We start from the raw sequence: 20,090 nt of genomic DNA, 5'->3' as shown, positions 1-20,090 counted from the left end.
TTTACATTAAGTTTTATCTCAATGCGACCGATGCTTTAATATATGTGTAGTATAAATAATAATACTTAATATTAATCATGAACAAATTATTTTAATCGCTGCGTTTTTTTGTAGATCCGATTTAATTCGTCAGACGAGTCGCAACATCGTGGTTAGCACGTGATTTCAATGATCTGTTCATACATTGATTGAGTGACCAAATCCTAATTTTGAGTCAATCTTCTCACTAACACTGACCGATTCACTGGTTACTGACTCACTATTTTTCACTAAAAACTGGAGAAAAGTAAGGTTTTATATAATGAAAAATACCCAGAAATCATTTTTTTTTTCTTGTCGACTCTCGTCAATATTTTTTTATAAAATTCTCCCACCTCGCCGGGTGATTTGTCCAACGAAAATCAAATCGTTCAATTGATTTGGTTTTAGTGAACGGATCATTTGAGCGATACAGATTCGTATTCTAGTTGGTTACTCAAAAACTTAAAGAATCAGCTCACATCGGTCATCTGTGGACAAAAAATGTAAGCATACTTTAATATAGTCTTTATTAGCTCCAACACATTTCCGACAGATGTCAGGGCAAGTCTTATATAATGAGAAAAATATATGTTTTTTTTTTACTAAATGGCAAATGCTAGACTTTTTAGACTTGAGACTGATTGATCGATCGATTTATTCCTTCAGTGTATTTTGATCATTACGTTTATAAAATTAAATAAGCCTATATTAAGTGTAGGACTAAATACCTGATAATACTAATGATTATAATTGATCTTATCTGTTCCGAATAAGTTATCAAAACAAGTGTTATTCATCGATTACTTGTGTAAAGTACGAGGTAATTATGTCAGTAACTTAGGTACGGATAAATATTAGTATTTTGCGATATACTATCAAATACAATGTTTACATATCTCGGAGCAAGCGCAGGTAAAAATAGATGTCCGTGTAAATCACGTATTTCTCAGTATTCAAATTAGGTTATGCTTACATATTCTTCATCGCTTAAAATAGTGAATACGTAAAGTGAGAAAACAGATATTTCTCGGAAATGTAAATTGATGCTATCAATCAAACTGTTTTAAATTTTGTGGTAAGTAAATTAAATTAAATACTTGCATACGCGTATGTCGGCACATCATACAATATGCTTCCCACGTACTGTGAAATGTATCAAATTTTGCCGATTTAATAATAGTAAGTTTTTGGTGGCATTCGGAAAGTTATATTAATATAATTTTGACGTTTATACAGAATTTTAATTTTTCCAATCAGTATTTTTATAGGTATTCATTTACTTGATTTGTTTTGCTATGTTTTTTATTTTATTTTTATCTGTCACTGTCAAAGGACAGCTGATTTCAAAACATCGTTTTTAAGGTTATCTTTTGATCGTATTATTTACTTCATCTTTCCAGATTGTCCTACGATTTTGATCTAAGATTTGATGAAGAAAGTGTAGAGTATCAATATAAAACTTTTTATTTTAAATTAAATATAACCACCATGTCTTCGCCGTATGACGACAATAGTTCTTCAGATGACAACACAGCAGTATTTCCTCAGACATATATTGTTGTAAAGTTTTCTCATAAAGCGAATGAGAAAGCTTTAGCTTGGTTTATTAACAGAGTAAGAGGAAAAAGAGGGGATGGGGGAGCTGAACTCCTGGTTCGCAGACAACCGTACAAAGAAAATGAGGTACCTACCTTTATATTATATTTTGTATATTACAGTAAAATTATGTCCAATTTGTATACTGCAATGTTGGTAAATTAAACATTAAATTTTCGCTGCATAAAATTTTATATTATTCTGGTTCACAAAGAATAAACACGGTGTTCAAATATTGATTGTAATTATAATAAACCAGGGTAACCAGTCCTGTGCTCCTGATAGAAGTGGAAATGCTTAATAGGATGCAGATGTCGTAAATGAAGGAGCTCATGGTGAAGGAAATTATTAGTATATGAGAATGGAAATGGAGGAGGAATAATACGGTAGTGAGAAGATAATAGGACATTCGGTGTTGGATAACTGTACTCTTACTAGATTGTCTAAGTTGTACATTGTTAAAATGTATCCTTTTTAGTCCTTTGAGGATAACACAAAACATTTAAATGTGATTTTTTTTTATTATTATTGATTCAATATACATATTCATATTTGCAAAATAGAAGTTCATTCACAGAAAGAACAACTGTTGTAATCATGCTCTTGATAGAAATCCATTATTTTAATCATTAATTTTCATGTTGTATTTTTTTCTGGGTACTTATATACCTTCGTCTATATTCTAAACACATTGTTGTCTGGCAGTTTTTCATCAATCCCGACTCTAATTTTACTCAGACAGTCTGCTGTCCGACCCTCTGTATACTAATCACAAGTAACCGCAAACCCAATTCCGATCTGTGAAATATTTTTTGAGATCCCTCGCACTCTACCAAAAATAAGCAGTAGAATGCATATAAGCGTCTTTCGCTCTCTACCAACAGTATTTAACTCTACTACACTTTTAAATGATTCCCGCAAACAATGTGTTTATTTTAACAGACGGCATTTGACCTGCCACCATAATAACATTATGAAAATATATTTACTTTACCTCTTTAGTCACATTTGTATTTTTTATTAATCATTTCAGGGTCTCATATTGCACATATCAGCATCCAAGATTAAATTCCTCCAAGTTGCCGAAGAAATTGAAATAGTCAAGCGAGACCATTCTGGAGTTTTGAGAGAATTCCTCGTCAGTCAGTTAGAGGAGTTTCTAGAAGACGGAATGCACGTCGATGATTTCCTTTCAACATCGGAAAGGCAGACCATAGTGAGGCATGAACTAGAAAACATTAGGGCTACTGTTGATGAGAATCATGTCCCTGGCTATAACAATTTGTACCTGTACCAAGGAAAATCTATACTTCAAGCGTTATTGCAGGCAGGAATCATAGAGAAAATCTACGCATTGCACGATGAAGATGCTTTAAGGAAGTTGGGATCTAAATGGTTTATGGCCCTTTTCCGTAAACAACCTTTTGGTAAGGCTTTTTTATTATTTCATTAATTGATGTAACAGATTTGTCCACCACCCTGGTGAAGGTTTCGGGTTCGATTCCCTTCTTTTTCGTTCCCTTATCCACACCTAGTGGTGCAAAAGGCAATGTATCGTATTGAAGCAATTATCATATCTTGATAGTTAATTTTATGACAGCGAGGTTAGTAGTTACACTATGGAATAGTACTTCAAGAATCAGTCCATTGCATTACTAAATCAATAATAGATTGAACAAAATCACCTATATTCATTTAACCCCCCTGTGAATCATAACATAAATTTATACATAGTTAATGGATGATCATTAACTAACAATAAATGATTATTGTTGTTGGAAATATTTTATCTTGAAAAATATCTGAAGCTTAAGGCACTCATGTAATTTGATTATTCACATAACACCACATCAGTCTGATGCGGCGCTCTATGTTCTGTTAAATATGTTTATTTTGACAAAATACCAAATACAGTGGAACCTCTCATAATGAGCATAAATCCTTCCAGAATCTTACCCATTCAGATATTTTTAGTTTTGACTAGCGCAGAAGTCCCGGCTCATAAGTGAATGTCGTGAAAAAGGGACTTGCCCTTCCTGCGTACCTTGTTATGCCAAATGTAAAGTAACCATATGTCCCGTTTTGAACGGGACTGTCCAGTTTTTAGATTGCCTGCCCCGCTGTCTCAAAGTAAAGTTTCGGGGCGTGGAAATGTCCCATTTTCTAAAAAAGAGCAATACAGAGTAACAATTTTGCTGTGGACGACAGAAAAAACACAATTACAACTCGGGAGTACTTAAAGCAATGTTGTCATAAAAAAAAAAAAAGTTTATAATCCGGTCAATAATTCCATTCTTATTTAAAAGCAAACCTTCCCATACTTAAAAAATTTGTTCATCAAAAAAATAGAAAACAAAATAATTTATTCACACTTCTATTATTTTTTCCCTTTTATTTTTTTTTATCAACATTCCTTTTGTTTTTATTAATACAAAAAACTATTGAAAAATTCCTTTTTTAAATATACATTCTATTACGTAAAAATTGGTAGATGTCCCGTTTTGAGGATAAAAATAAATGGTCAGTTTAGTTAAATGTCACTCGTTAAGTGAGCAACTTTTTTGCTTGTTTAGCAAATTACTCGTTATAAGAGGTTCTACTGTATCTATTAAGTATCAAATACTTATGTTTTGGATATATTTTATTTATTTTTTTTTTCAGAGGAAATTAAAACATATTTTGGGGAAGCTGTTGCATTATATTTTATCTTCATTGGATTCTACACGACAGCATTAATATTCCCAATGATTTTAGGATTCATCCAATTGTTTTTGAGTCATGAGACACTAGTATTTTTCTGCATTTTCAATATTCTGTGGGTAATTGTATATTTAGAAGTAAGTACATAATATATATCACAAAAACATATTTTACATTCTTAACACGTTGACTGCCAACTACGAGATAACTCGAAGATTGCGTTCTTTGCTAGGACGCTGACTACGAGTTATCCCGTACTGTGTTTACTTGCCATATTTGTGCAGCAATATTAAAATTCCTAGTTTATCAGTGCTAATATGGATAGATGACTTCTAGAATGAGAAAAAAAAATCAATGCTGGATTACATGAATAGAAAATTTATCAATAAATGCTCAGAAAATATAATAATATGTATTTTTTTATTAAATGTATATGTATTATGATTAAATAAAATTGGCTTTTTATACCAGAATTCTGAAAATTGCAGTGGCAATCAACGTCTTAATCTTTTAACACTTAATGACAGTAATGGTGTTACTAACACCAGTTGTGACTGGTCAGAAAATGACATTATTCTTTAGAAACATTTACTCACGCATTTACTGACATTTACTGACGCATCAGTTGTGAAAATTACTAAATTTGATCCACATGATTTGTGCGGCGGTACAAAAGACCACAAGTGCTGGTAAATTTAAAGGGGATTGACACGCAGGGGCATGCATTCCATATAGGCAGAAAAGCAGTGCCTATCCAAACTTACCCGCGTGACATATAAAAATGCAACCAATACTGGTATATACATACCCTACCTTACTAAGTAGTACCTATATTACCTTACTACCTACCTCTACTACCTAGTAAGTAGTACCTATTTATATATTTGGCGTTTAATTGGTAGAACTCCATTTTAATTTATGTATTAAATGTTAAATCAAACACTGATTTTTCGAGTCTACTAAGTTGTATTTTATTTTATTTTTCTATTTATTTATTTTTCATGTTTTTTTTTGACATCTCATCAAAGATGAAGAAGAATATGGAAGTCTGGGCATTTACGGGGCTGACGACCGTCATAGGCTCGTTTAAGTGCTCACTACACATGTGTAACATTCATCAATTCTACCCATTATCGACAACCACACTACTCAAATTTTTGGAAGTTCTATACATATATATGAACCAATTTCGAAACGTTGTTCTTGAATCACTAGAACTTCACTAGAGACATCTATTTTTATTGTTGTAAAACACCAAAAAAATTGTGACAATTGTTTCGCCTAGTTATGGCGTTTTCAAATGAATGTCAAACATTCATATGATACATAAAGTAGTACTTAGCTTACCTTACTACCTTACTACTTTTGTCCGCCTCCGTAGTGTAATGGTCAGCACGCTCGGCTACCGTTCTGGAGGTCCCGGGTTCGATTCCCAAGGGGGGTAAAATAAATATTAGTGATTTTTTCACTGTAATATTTATTCAAAATTACCATGGACTGGTACCTGAAGCGGAGGGCTGATCACCTTTCCTTCATGTATAAACGATCAAGATAACACTGCGTTTATATGACACAGTGCCCTATGCACCATTTGGGTGCGGATAAGGGTTTTATATATATATATATTTATACCTTACTACCTACCTCTACTGCTTACCCTAATTAATTCTCTGTGTACCCCACTGCTGACAAACAAACTGTTTTTTTTATGAGTTTTTTTATTTATAGCTCTGGAGAAGGAAAAGTAATGAATTGGCTTTCAATTGGGGAACTATTGGTATGACAAGCTTGGATGAACCAAGAGCCAATTTCCAGGGTAAAATGGGGATAGATCCGGTAACAGGAAAAGCCTTACCTGTCGCTCCAAGATGGAAAACCAATCTTAAGGTACCATTTAAATTCTAATTTCATATGTCGCTCGCTCCTTTCAACAACGTCATATATCAAAAGTTGTCAATTTTCAGCCGTGCATGTTTTCGGAATGCCTAAAAAATGTACTATATCCCAGCAAAAGCGGCATATTTTTTACTTAATATTTACCCGCTACAGGACAGAAAGCGTTGTTTTTGTATTTTGAAGAAAAGGGATTGTTTAATTTTTTTTAAATATACTAAATATATTTTAATAATGTGGTAATAACAAAATACTTACATTTTACTACAAGTTTAAACCCTTTTCTATTTTATTATTTGTCACTAAATGCGCTTTTTTATTTCTTTACAGATGTATTGTGTCTCTTTACCAATTGTCGGCTTGTGTCTATGCGGAGGTTACGTATTGATGTTGTGGTCCTTCTGGGCAGAAGATGAACTGAAAATGCAATTTGATCCAAACAGTTATATTATCATGATACCGAGCGTCATCTATACAGCGATTGTTTTTATCGTCAATTTAATATATAGGAACTTTGCAACTTTTCTGACTGAGTGGGGTAATTGCTTTAATTTATTTTGTGCAGTATTAAAAGTACACAAAATACTTTTTTGATACTCATTTTATCAAGTTACCTTTTTGTCCAAACAAAATAAGTCCCATAGGATTATAGAGATGTTGCATTCGCGCTTATAACTCGAGCGCTTTCAAATTTATTTTTACAAAATATGATGTGTATTGACATCTTTAAACTTCTTTGCATTGTTTTTTGAAGTTTTGTATACAGTAGATGCTCTCTTAACCGGCCTTGACAGGACTGACCCAGGACCGAATAAGGAAAAAGCCGGTTAAAGAGGAGGTAGTGAAAAACACATTTAAAAAAACACATTCGCAAGTAAGAAAACGAACATAATTTTTTTCAAAACACTAAGAAAACTGAACTTTTACTCTGTATGAAAAACTCACACTTTAAAAATAAAAATTTCACAAACTGTAAAAATATGTACAGGAAAAAGCCACACATCACTACAGACGTTCATGTTGTCTGCGTGTATTTTGGCGGCGAGGCTTCCTGGAAGAGGTCGTTTAAAGCAGCGCCTGTTTAGAGAGCGTCTACTGTAATTATCATTATTATCAACTTCAAAATTATTTTTTAATTATAATGACCTTGGTTTTGGCAAATCAATGGTTGAAAATTGCTTATAATAATATACAAATTTTATTCCATTTTATGCAGTAATTGACCGCAATTACATTTTTATTCCGAATTTTAATTTACTAACTTTAAAAATATTTCTTTTCAGAAAACCACCGCACTCAATCTCAGTATGAGAGACACCGTGTGATAAAATTGGTGCTTTTTGAATTTGTGAACAATTTCATGTCTCTGTTCTACATCGCCTTTATTCTTCAAGATCCAGAAATGTTACGGCAGCAAGTTGCCACTATGCTTATCATATTACAGGGAATTAATCACTTCCAGGAAGCAATTCTTCCTTTAATTTTACGAGGATCTTTTAATCAGGTTTGTCCTGTTTTCGATTTATAATTTATGTGTCTAGACCACCAGACAACCTGGAGAGGTTTGTCACAACCTGTGGCCTAGAAGGTCAGAGAGCGAGAGCTAGATCTCCAACCTGATGGACCGACTGAGTGAAAGAGATCATAGGCCTCTCAGTTGTAGGAACTCTAAAGGCTGCACAATGAAGGGACCAATGGCGAAGTGTTGTCCGAGGTTCCAGAGGAAGCGAGCAGAGGGGTCATGATCCTCAGCAATGAGGAAAATGTCCGGAGAAGAAGATGTTTTTATTGTAACTGCAGACAGTTGGTAGAATTCCATATTGAATTGTTAAGTTATATATCCAAAATTAAACAAGGTTTTTGGATTAAATTCTACTTTTATTTATGTATATGATTATTAGGTATATTTATTTATGTGACGCGTTTCGTCTTATTAAGACATTATCCAACACTGACTAAAAATATTTACAACATGTCCTTATATACTAACAATAATTGCTATTATTAGGTCTAGGAGAACATATAATGGTGGGTATTTCGATGGGTAATGTGGATTTCTATGAATGTCAAGATATTAAATGTCAATTAAAGACGAAGAAGATGTTTCTATGTTTAAGGAAAGAGTGATACTACACTTTGAAGACGTTTATTGCATATATTTTTTACTACTAATACTAATAGGAAATATCAGTTTTAACATAGAAAGAAGCTTAATATGTTTAAACTGTGGTTCTGTTGTCAAACACAACAAATGTGTCCATTTTGGAATAGATATCAAAGTTAGAATCTCCACTCTATTATTTTGGACATATTCACTGCATCGGAGATGCAAATCTAGAAAGGCTCCTAATTAATGTAAAACTGGGAAAGGGAGAAATCAGAGGAAGAAGGGAGCTGGTTTCTGAGAGGTTATGATCCAGTCATTTGATTTGACCAAAAAAAAATACTACATTTATTTTTTAATTTAAGTTTTACTTGGTAAATAACACTATTTCTTGAGATCTATTGTAACATGTGTTTCGAAGTATTCTGCATCATTTTAAAACACCGAAGCATGCGCCCATTTCGATGCGAAATGCTTCGAAACACATATCACAATGGATTTCAAGAAATAGTATTTACCAAGTAAAACTTAAATTAAAAATGGATAGGTATTATCACAAAGTGACTGCTGAATTAATTAATGTCACTGCATTTAACCCTTACTGGTCCAATGTCGAATCTCATTCGACATCGATTTTTTCCTCTTCGGTCCCATGTCGGATGTTATTCGACATTTTCTTCATCATTAGTATTATTTATTTCAATTTTAAGCTTACATTTTTGTCACTCGTATCTATTACAACAGTATGTGGAGAAGAGGACAAAAGATTTTTTTTTCAATTGGAATGTAACTATCTATGTACCTACCTAGCTTTTTTTTTAATTTTGGGGGACCGGAAAGGGTTAAGTCTGTATTTTGTATCATTAAAATTTTCAAACGCATTATTTATTATGTGCTTCCTTTCAGTTGGAGAGCATAAAAAGCATTTTTTCTGGATACCCTTCAACTAAATATAGTAAAAAGAGGAGTTATACTTTTAATGAGAATCTTGTTATCGTCCCTGCTGCGTTACAAGATGTGGAATGCCTCCATTACGAAGACCCACGTATCGATCAAGCCAATGAAGAAGGAAAAATGGAGGATTATGAAGGAACATATGATGATTATTTAGAACTTTTCATTCAGTTTGGTTACGTGGTAAGTATGTACATGCCAAATAAAATTATGTTAAATTCACACTTGCCAAATATAATTTAAACATTCCTACATTATCCACTGGCCAACCGTCTCAAAAACCTAATATTTTTTTTACAATGTCTCTGTCTCTGCTTGTTTATTAACCAAATAAATCCTTATTGCTGAAAAACGGTATTTATAAGCCTTATTATAAAAACTAAATTGTTTCTTTTTACATTAAATTTATTGTCCGCCTCCGTAGTGTAATGGTCAGCACGCCCGGCTACCGTGCGTAAGGTCCCGGGTTCAATTGCCAGGGAGGGGTGAAAATATATATTAGTTATTTTACACTCTAAAATTTATTTAATATTACCATGGACTGGTCCCTAAAGTGCAGGAGTGATTACGTTGCCTTCATGTAACGATCAAAATAATGCTACGTCGATTCGATGCAGTGCCTATGCACCATTGGGTGCAGAGAAGGGTTAGAATTCAGAATTCAGTATTTTACTATAAGAATAAATTGGTGACAGTATTGAAAAATGCCCTACGCACCATTGGGTGCGGACAAGGGGTAGAGGAAGTAGAAGACATTAAATTTAATAAGAATATTTTTTAGGTTCTGTTTTCTTCAGTTTATCCATTGGCAGCTTTTTGGGCAGTTGCCAATAACATTATAGAAATCAGAGCTGACGCTTTTAAACTATGCAGAGTTTACCAAAGACCTCTGGCAAGAAAAGTTAAAGATATTGGCGCTTGGCAGGTAATCACGATCATATTATGTATTTTAAAAATGATTTTATAATATTTACGTATCACATCTGCTTGATTGTTGGCAAAAGAAGGATGAAAGAAGACTGAATGCAGTCGAAATGCGATCTCTCAGAAAAATGTGCAACAAAACGATGTATGATAGATGTTCGAATAGTTAAATAAGGAAGGAATGCAAAGCTGAGATAAGAATTATAGATAAAATTAAGAAAGATGTGTTGAGATGGTTTGGACATGTAGAACTAATGAGTGAAGAAAGAACGGTAAAACAAATGTATGAGGCGAATGTTATTGGAAAAAGGAGCAGAGGAAGACAGAAAAAAACTTGGCAGGATCAGGTATACCAAATACTTGAAAGTGGTCAGGTTAGGAGTCGTAACAATCGGCGGGTATGTATGAGGAGATGCCTGAACGTGGAAGAGGCGAAGAATGTTTGCAAAGACAGAGTGGTGTGGCGTTCTATTCTCTCTGCCTACTCCTGCGGCGTGATGGTTAGTTAGTTAGTTATCTGTTTGTTTTTTTGTTGTAAATTATAGAGATCGTTTGAAGTTGTGGGTGCAATGTCCATCATGACCAACTGTGGTCTTCTCTGGCTATCTCCGCAAATAAGGAACTATGCCGAAAGCATGGAGATGAAACCTCACGATCTCTTCTTCTACTTTGTGGTATTGGAACATTTGCTACTCGGAGTGAGATACGTCCTTCATCAAGCTATTCCTGACAAACCGGAGTGGGTTCGAATCGCTCTGGCGAGAAAGAATCACATTTCTAAAATGGCTTTGAAGAATGAGGTAACTGCAAAGCAATTATACCATATCGCTCACTCCTTTCAAGAACGTCATAAATCTAAAAACTTGATTTCTCAGGAGAACGTTTTTAAAGTTTAAAAATATAATACATTATGTTAAAAATAAATATAAGGCACTTATTGAACTTTTTACTGTGCAACAGATATTTTTAGGTAAAACCTGAAAGTTTTTTCTCCATTTGAATAATATTTAGTTTATTTAAAAAATAATTAAACAATACCTTTTCTTCAAAATGCAAAAACAACACTTTCTGCCCTGTAGCGGGTAAATATTAAGTTAAAAATATGCCTCTTTTGCTGGGATATAGTACATTTTCTGGGCATTTTGAAAACATGCACAACTGAAAATTGACAATTTTAGATTTATGACGTTCTTGAAAGGAGTGAGCGATATGAATCCTTAAGTTATTTGAAGTTTTATTCATTAACAGGTATCTCTTTATATGTGTGCTTTTGTTTTCAGAGGCTACAGAGAAATACAAGGATACTCTCTAGGAAGTTTAGATCTGTTTATGGAACATCTAAAACAAAATTTTAGTTAAAAACATTTAGAAGAGGTACTTGGAACATGTTTGTGACATAAATGGCAACTATGACAATCCGATAAGGGAAAACAGGAAAAATATATACACCTCACATTGATCCGCGCGTTCTGGTGCTGAGTAGTCAATACACATGTAAAAATAAACTAATTAAAATCATAAAAAATAACATTCATCGATGATCGCCTAAACTGACTATATTTGAAGTCAAAAGTGATGTTTATCGAAGTTTGATAGCTGAAAATATGAAAATAATCATTGACTCATGCTTACAAATGAGCGAGACAACCACCTTGGTTGGCTGCCCGAAAACTACTGCCTAATTATTAGAAACATACAGAGAACTTAGATGGTATGTCTCGCATTCTGATATAACCAAGTAAGAGTAAGATGTGAAAAGCGGTTTATCCAAGTTTGATAGCTGAAAACATGAAAAAATCATTGACTCACGCTTACAAACGAGCGAGACAACCACCTCAGTTGGCTGCCCGAAAGTTACTGCCTAATTACTAGAAACATAAATGAGAACTGAGATGGTATGTCTCGCATTCCGATATAACCAAGTAAGAGTAAGATGTGAAAAGCGTCACGTAGAGGTTGTTTCCGACGATGTACGTTTGATCGTATTTGACATTTTTCTCGATTCTCACATAATATCTTTATAATGTGCCCAATAAGTGGTAAATGCTAAAATTATTTTTTTTCATTCAATGCGTAAATGTATTATGGAGGAATATCTAAAATCTGAACTTATCATTGATTACATTTATCGAGATATTAAAGTTATTACAAGCAGTACTAGTTAAACATCACTGAAAAGGAAGGGTTAAAGATCTTTACTAGTTATAAAATCTGTACCTTAAGGCAGTCCGGTTTTGAAGAATAAAAGTTACCAAGACAGTTTAGCGTGATCGAATTTACACGTACCGTGATAACGCACCGATCGAGCACACCGATCCGAAGAAAGAAAGACAAAAGCACAAGCCAATCATCCGTTTTATATGCTAACTGAAGAGCCGAATGGTAAATATCCGTGTAGTGCACAAACGCCCTAAAGCCGTCAAGAGTTCGAAAGTCACATTTTCAAAAAAGTTTGAATACCTACCTATCAAAACTTTGTATCAAAAATGTACTTATTTACTTTGATAATGATATATATTATAAGACTAGAATTGTTTGCATTTATTCGGAATAATTTTAATTTATATTTTTATAATGGCATTACATACTAACAAAGTCAATATTTTGCTAATAAAATTATAAGTCGTGCCAAAACAGTTTATATAACCAAAATGTTGAAAGAAATGCTTTTATTTACATAAACAAATATTTATTATTCAACCGTCTAAAGCAAAAAATGACCAAATAATAACTAAGAACATAGTCATAGAATTAATAATATTACTATGCGAATTCAGGGTGTTGCATGTTGTGTTAATAGATTTATAAAAGCTTTTCTGGGGCTCATTTATTTATTTTACAGAAGTGCCTCTAATATTGAATATTTGTAAGCCTTAAAATTTTATTATAATTGTTATTCGAATATCCTTGGTGTTGTGCATAGTAAAGTTTATACCTAACTTTTATAACCTAACGCATTTAAATCTAAGCCATTTACTTAATCAGAATATAAAATTTTACAGGATTATGAAATATTTCATATAAATTTTATTATAAAACAAAGGTGATACGCACATTAGTTCTTTTTAAGGGTGATGATGAGATTTAATAATTTCACTTTTTTAATTTAAAATTTTTATTATAACAATTATCGAGTTATATACAGGGTGGTGCAAAATTAATCACTATCGGAAGATGTTATAATTTTTTATAATAGCGTCGTACTTCAATCATATTTGACATTTGTGAACTAGACAGCTGCAGTATATAAACAAATTTAGGGTGGTACAAAAAAAAACTTTTCACTTAATAAAATAAAAAGTTTTTGAGCGAACTAACAATTTTTTCTGTGGAGTGGAAAATATGATGTCCGTCAAGTGGCTGCCGTCAGAGTTAATACACAGTTGTACCCATTTTATTAATCTCTTTGTATACTGCAGCTGTCTGGTTCACAAATGTCAAATATGATTCAACGTAAGACACCATTTGCAAAAATTATTACATCTGCCTAAAGGTGTTTAATTTTACGCCACCCGTAGAATTTTCCATCTTGCATGAGCTCTACGCAACAATCATGTTACAACTAGTATATTAACAGTATTGTCCTAATAAATTATCATTATTTTGTGTTTTTTTTTTAAATTAAAACAAATAACATCTCTGATCTTTGTGAAGATTGAAAGAAAGTATATAATTCACTGCATAGATTTTATTATTCTAAGATATATATATGACAATATTATGTTAATTATGAAAAATGTATAGTATATTAATGGCTTAATTTAAAAATGCAACTTTTGTTGCAATATTTTATATAAAATTAAATATTTTAAAAACTGCCCTGTTTTTTTTTTATTCAATTTTTTTTTTCGATATTCTCCCTAAAATAAATTGGAAAGAAAGGATGTAAAAATAAAAACAAATTCACTGGGTGTATAATTTATTATTGCTGTAGTATACCTTGTTAAATGTTCATTATAATAAGTATCATGTAAAGTATTGTATCATATTCATATTATTTATTGATTCGGCATTAACTTTGAGGAATGACATGATTATTTTATTAAAATTAAACACTTGAATATACCACTTTAATGAGTTTTATTTTTATTTACGACTAGTTTCGAAAACGACAGATGTTTTCATCTTCTGGTACAAATTAAAACTAACGAACAAAAATATATTTAGGTGTATATATATATAGGTTAAAAAATATGGGGAGGAGGTTAAGGAACAAGATTTTTTTAAAAAGGAAACATTGATAATAATGGTGACGTATTTTGAAACAGTATATTATTAATTAATGTTTTATCTGAATTTAAATTTTTATGTATTTCTTAATTTTTTAAATTATTCATGACTTGACCTTTATTAGTACTTTTGTTTTTTTTTAACCTATATATACACCTAAATATATTTTTGTTCGTTAGTTTTAATTTGTACCAGAAGATAAAAACATCTGTCGTTTTCGAAACTAGTTGTAAATAAAAATAAAACTCATTTAAGTGGTATATTCAAGTGTTTAATTTTAATAAAGTATCATATTCATACAGAATGTTTTTCCAGGAAAGCCTTACAGCAACGCATTGCTTGCACATAGCATTTTTCAAATCCAACACTATCATCGTCCTGTAAAAAAAAACGTAAATTGATTAAATGATTGCCTAAAATACTAAAAATGGTTCTCTAAATTTCGATGAACACAATTCGGATGGGTGGTTTTTACGCCTGCAGACCACTGGCGACGGGATTTGATAATCGTGTACATATAGTTAACACCTCACCATATACATAAGTGTATTAATATAAAAACATTAAATAATTTTTTCTTTTCTGACTTTGAAATGAGGCCGGTGTAAAAGGTAAAAATACCCTTCCCGTCCTTAAGTATAAATCGACCGAACGGGTAGAAATACCTTTCCCTTAGTGTGTTAATTGTTTGCATTTTGGCCCTTTCCATAGTCAGATTCTAAATAATTATTCCTTTAAAAAAAATTTACAAAGAAGTAAGAAAGCCAATTCCAAGAGTCAGAAGCTGGCTTAAGAATAATAAAATCAAACTACTCAAAATTTCACAATTTAGATAAAATCCAATTTTTAACTGATTAAATTTATTACGTAATAATGCCAATATTAAAATCTAAATTAACAATTAAATATGTTAAAAAATATAAAATCGCTGATAACACAATTGATAAAAATACTAAATCCATTCAATCACATGTAAGCTATATGTACATATTTTACTTAACGTGTGTTGATCAAACATTAAAAAAAGCAAAATTAAATTTTAATAAGATAAGATTCCTACCATCGATATTTCTGAAAATTTAAGAGATACTTCCAATTAATGATAAAAACTATAGTTGTGTGGTAACTTACATAGTAAGGATCTCTTATAATCCTGTCTCCTTCAGGATCAAAGTCTCCTAAAAGAAGGAGTTCGGCTTTACTCGTTTTTGGAGCCCTGCGTTTTAATTCCTTCATGTTGTCTTCATCCATCCCAAATATGAAATCAAAATTATGGAAGTCAGCCTCTTTTATCTGTAAAACATCAAAAATACATAAAACTGTCTTATAATTATAACACATTCAACTCGGAGAGGTAATTTACTGCTTTGTTTTATCATTTTTTATTTTATTTATTTATTTGATAAAGGAATCACCCGCAAAGCCCCTACTTAGAGAGGCTTGTCTGCAAGTAGGATAGTAAGGATAGGAAGGTAAGTGTGAAAAATACATTACAAACACCGAGACCAATTGAAAATAAATCTTTCTTGTTTTTTTTGCAATCGGCGAGAATATAACCCATGACACCAGTTTTGCAGACAAGCGTCTACCTAACTACGCCACGGCGCCTGTTATCTGAGTATATGTTTATGTAAAGGCTACTAGTGGTCATCCCGCATCATTATTTATATTTTTTGCATGTAGCGGCGTGTAGAAATGATGCCCATCACTACTTTTCATCACGTACCTCGATTATCCATACATAGTATGTATTTTAGAATGAATATTTAACATGCCCATTGGTAACCCATGCCTGCAGAATATTTGCATCATGGTATATCATGACCAACCCTTAGGTAAATGTATTAATGGCTCCTTTACCAATCTGTACTATAAAAGTTTTTTTATGAAGAAAAAGTCATCAAAACCTACTGACAATGGTTGATACTAGTACTTGATCCTTCACAGAAGCAATTGCTATTTGCGACTTCTCATTGACGGCGAATCATAAGAACTTTGAGTGACATCAATATTTATTGTCAATTTTGTTGATGACTTTATAAATAGCTGTAAGAATAATAACCTGCTAAAACATTACCATAAATTAGTAAAGAGATACCGTGAGCTAATAAGTTTAGAAGTGGAATAAGACGTGGGATCAATTACTTATTTAATTACTGTTAAATAAATATGTAACCTATTTCATTACAAACAAAAATATACTACAACCATACAGTATTAAAAAAATCTTCATTATTCGTGAATTTATTTTTATAGTTTTGGAAAGTAGCTGAATCCTAATTATTTAATCTACAAATTGTGCTTTCATAAAAATATATAAATATATTAAAACTAGGCTAAATATTATATAACGCTAAATTATATTCAATTAAATCATTACTGTGGTGACATTGAATAGAAAATTTAGACACAACACATAATCTACGTTCTGCATTAGATACTTTTATAAGATTTAACAATCATTATTAACGCATACAATATTCTATTGTGGGACAATTTTAGAGCATCTTGAGTGTAAAAGAAAAAAATAGGATATCTTAGGATAACAAGTCTGTCAACCATTATCTAGGGGCTATTATGAAGAAAATGGCAATCTGCTGAGTAGCAATAGTTGACATAAAAAACCACTGATTAAGTACACATATTTTTATAAAGGCATTTTATTTATTAGCACATATTAATCATCCAATGCAAAAAAAAACAAAGAAATACAACTGCATTTTTGTCATTCAGATAAGTATATCCTTGTTAATTTTGTTAATTTCAAATTACATTTTAAAAAATATAAAGAAAACTTAAATATTTTTTTAATATCTATTTGGGCACTAGAAATGAGAACAAAAAAAAACTATATTTTCAAACCATATTCAATATTTTTAGTCCAGAATATTCCTAAATGACAAAAATACAGATGTGGTGCATTGGGTGATCGACAAATTCATGATAGATTTTTAGAGTCGCAACCCAATTTATTATTTAAAGTGAAAAATTAATGTTTTAACTTAAAAAAAAAAAACACTGAGACTATAGAGTTTACACATAAAGTTTGTCAGTGCAAGGCTGATTATGTCACACTTACTATTGAGTCTCATTGAGTGTTGGCGCTAATCCACATATATGCGTTATATCACAATGTAGCCTTTCCTATTAAAACTTATTATGAAACTGATGATTGACCTATTAAAGTAAAAAATGAGTTGTAGTATCAGGTTGAAAATACAGTCAACATGAGTCACCGCCACGTTGGTTCGGAGCGTGTGAATGATGGAGTTTGTTAGTTCTGACTGAACTTCGTGGCCATTGGTATGAGTCTGGACTGACAGTGAGCGCCAACCAACTACACATCATCCTCAACTCGGATATAACATATATAGTATTTATTGATTTGGCGTTTAATTTGTAGAACTCCATTTTAATTTATGTATTAATTTTAGATCAAACACAGATTTTTCGAGTCTACTAAGGCTGTATTTTATTAACAAAAACACATAAAAAATTAATATTGTGACAATTGTTTCGCCTTGTTAGGGCATTATCAAACGACATTCGTTTGATAATGCCCTAACATTGCACAGATCGGAATTGGGTTTGCAGTTACTTGTGATAAACTGAATATTCTGAAGGTCATGCAGCAGACTGTCGGAGTATAATTAGGGTCGGGGTCAATGAAAAAACTGCCCGACAACAATGTGTTAAGATTTAATTTATCAGACTGGCAGGTTGGATTACTTTTCCATAACTCATAAGAAAAACTGTCTCAATTTATTACCTAATAACGATTGTAACTTGTATTTGAGATTTTATACATACTTGCCTAGCTCTGTTGCAATAGTTAACATGGTACTTCTTCATTGTATCAAGCGCCCTATAGTCAGGATGCTTCCCAACATGCCAGGACCCGAGAGCGGCACTGTCGATCTCCCAGTTATCAGCCTGACCACTCTCCTTCACCAGTTTTATCATCACGCCTTCAGCAATAGGTGAACGGCATATGTTACCTAACACAAAACATGCGAGAGTATTAGTTGCAAAATTAGAATCGTTCAGTTAATTCAATTTATTTATTTATAATTAACATATACATTACAAATTAATATTTAAAGCGTATAGATTAACAAAAATTCAAAAGTAAGCAAAAATACTCTTGTTAAAGATGTAGAAATTCCCGCTTGGGAAAATCCCTTCAGACACATGGAACAGATCAATATCCAGCGTGATATTGTTCAGCACATCGGTAGCTCTTCCTACAGGCATAACCATTGGCAGGTTGGTCCTGTATATAGTAATGTGAAACAATCTATGACTACGCTGTCTTAGGTAACTATCGGGAACATACAGACCAATGCCCCAGATAATTTCAGGATTATCAATCGTACCCCACTACAATCGGAGTTCTGAGAATCAGAATAAACTATTATCCACTCAAAATTTATTTTTATGTTTCTGAAATTTGGAGAGCCATTGCAATTAGTATTATCAGATATTTGTGTTACTATAAATGCTGTTTGATCATCATTGTGTAGGACAAAGAGTGTGAGAAGGCATGATATGAAGCCACAAATTCGACCCTGGGTGACACCTGCTCATGTCACTTATTAAAAACATTTTAAATTGTGATTTCTCGAATACGCTAAAAATTTGCAAAAATTTTTTTTTTACAGAACTCTTATCCCACCAAATAGCGAAAGAACCTTAACATTTAACATACAAATTATTTAAATATTTTTAAAACTAGATTCATACATTTTTTTAAATTGATTACTATGAAACATCATTTATCTAATGATATAAAAAAACCATAATGTTGACATGAAAAGTTAATGTAATTTATAGTATGATGAATACTGAAAATAAAAACGTTTTCCTTGAGAAAAATCTATTTTAGAATTTTGGGCATGATTATAAAGATATAATATTTCAATTTATTTATTTTTTAAACACTACGACAAACACGCCTTCTAGTGGACAGAACAAAATAAGTAAGAATACACACCGTACAAAGTATTTGAAACACAGTTAAATTATCATTTCAAGATAGCGATTTTTGTTTCTAATTAAAATTACTATCGATTTCTGAGATTATTTTCCACGTGAATAAATATAGCATCGGAAAATAATTACCCAAACAAATAAACAGAGCCTTCTTCTTTGACGGTGAAGCCATTTCGTTATCCTTTTAAAATAATTTTTGGCAACAATTTCTCAGAAAATACGGCAATGCGGCAAACACAAACACCGACACAAATATTATCGAACAAAATCTTTATTTTGAGAGATTTGGCACAATTTCATCCACCAGAGATTTATATGTAGACGCGTGTTTTGAAATATCTATGGAAACAAATGTCAAAGATATGTTGCCAGAATATATATACTTAAAAGTTCTTATTGTTGTTTGCTTGAGGACAAAAAAGTTGCGGTAATAAAAATATACGTATCGGGTGTTTTTTTAGAGGTAAATAAATTAAAATCTCCCACAATAAATTGATGGTGGCACCCACCGTATGGCATGTTACGCCATCTAGTTGAAACTACAGCTCTGTCACATCAATGCCATACAACTGAGGTACGAAGAAGTCAGCAATCGTGCTTCTGTAGCGCTCTCCAATGATTCCACCTGCCCATGAAGCACACCAGTGACTTTTAATGGATGTAAGGGCGTCTCGAC

General features: G+C 32.1%; 2 protein-coding genes across 6 annotated transcripts; one reads left to right on the top strand and one right to left on the bottom strand.

Annotated features, from left to right (window-relative positions):
• The first annotated feature begins 622 nt into the window (after positions 1-622).
• On the top strand, positions 623-12,909 carry Axs (Abnormal X segregation). Of its 5 annotated transcripts, none has more exons than XM_088278210.1 (11): positions 623-841; positions 1,422-1,704; positions 2,651-3,044; positions 4,279-4,454; positions 6,046-6,204; positions 6,541-6,748; positions 7,494-7,714; positions 9,221-9,451; positions 10,050-10,193; positions 10,738-10,992; positions 11,473-12,909. In XM_088278210.1, exons 2-11 carry the CDS (start codon positions 1,510-1,512, stop codon positions 11,545-11,547), a joined length of 2,058 nt encoding a protein of 685 aa, XP_088134336.1. In that variant the 5' UTR covers positions 623-841; positions 1,422-1,509; the 3' UTR covers positions 11,548-12,909. The 5 variants fall into 5 exon arrangements, with proteins under 5 accessions (XP_088134336.1, XP_088134339.1, XP_088134338.1 ...); XM_088278213.1 differs by having other exon boundaries at positions 626-862; positions 11,473-12,528; XM_088278212.1 differs by having other exon boundaries at positions 640-933; positions 11,473-12,528.
• A 1,189-nt stretch (positions 12,910-14,098) lies between these two features.
• Positions 14,099-19,751, bottom strand: LOC148311932 (low molecular weight phosphotyrosine protein phosphatase 1-like). Its single transcript, XM_088278217.1, has 4 exons — positions 19,544-19,751; positions 18,233-18,420; positions 15,554-15,715; positions 14,099-14,800 (listed from the first exon to the last, which is right to left on the bottom strand). The coding sequence occupies exons 1-4, from the start codon at positions 19,584-19,586 to the stop codon at positions 14,717-14,719; spliced, it is 477 nt and encodes a 158-aa protein (XP_088134343.1). The 5' UTR covers positions 19,587-19,751; the 3' UTR covers positions 14,099-14,716.
• Between the last annotated feature and the right edge of the window lie 339 nt (positions 19,752-20,090).

Source organism: Brachycentrus maculatus, unplaced genomic scaffold (assembly GCF_059751285.1).
Source record: "Brachycentrus maculatus isolate JH-2025_06_01 unplaced genomic scaffold, ASM5975128v1 h1tg000055l, whole genome shotgun sequence".
Lineage (NCBI taxonomy): Eukaryota > Metazoa > Arthropoda > Insecta > Trichoptera > Brachycentridae > Brachycentrus > Brachycentrus maculatus.
This window is presented reverse-complemented; position numbering and strand designations above follow the sequence as displayed.

Excerpts from the sequence above, each read along its gene's own strand:
- Axs (XM_088278210.1), top strand. The coding sequence starts at position 1,510 with ATGTCTTCGCCGTATGACGACAATAGTTCTTCAGATGACAACACAGCA. Across the intron at positions 1,705-2,650 it reads AACCGTACAAAGAAAATGAG|GGTCTCATATTGCACATATC; the intron begins GTACCTACCTTT and ends TAATCATTTCAG. Across the intron at positions 4,455-6,045 it reads GGGTAATTGTATATTTAGAA|CTCTGGAGAAGGAAAAGTAA; the intron begins GTAAGTACATAA and ends TTTTATTTATAG.
- LOC148311932 (XM_088278217.1), bottom strand. The coding sequence starts at position 19,586 with ATGGCTTCACCGTCAAAGAAGAAGGCTCTGTTTATTTGTTTGG. Across the intron at positions 15,716-18,232 it reads ATTGCAACAGAGCTAGGCAA|ATAAAAGAGGCTGACTTCCA; the intron begins GTATGTATAAAA and ends GATGTTTTACAG. Across the intron at positions 14,801-15,553 it reads TTATAAGAGATCCTTACTAT|GACGATGATAGTGTTGGATT; the intron begins GTAAGTTACCAC and ends TTTTTTTTACAG.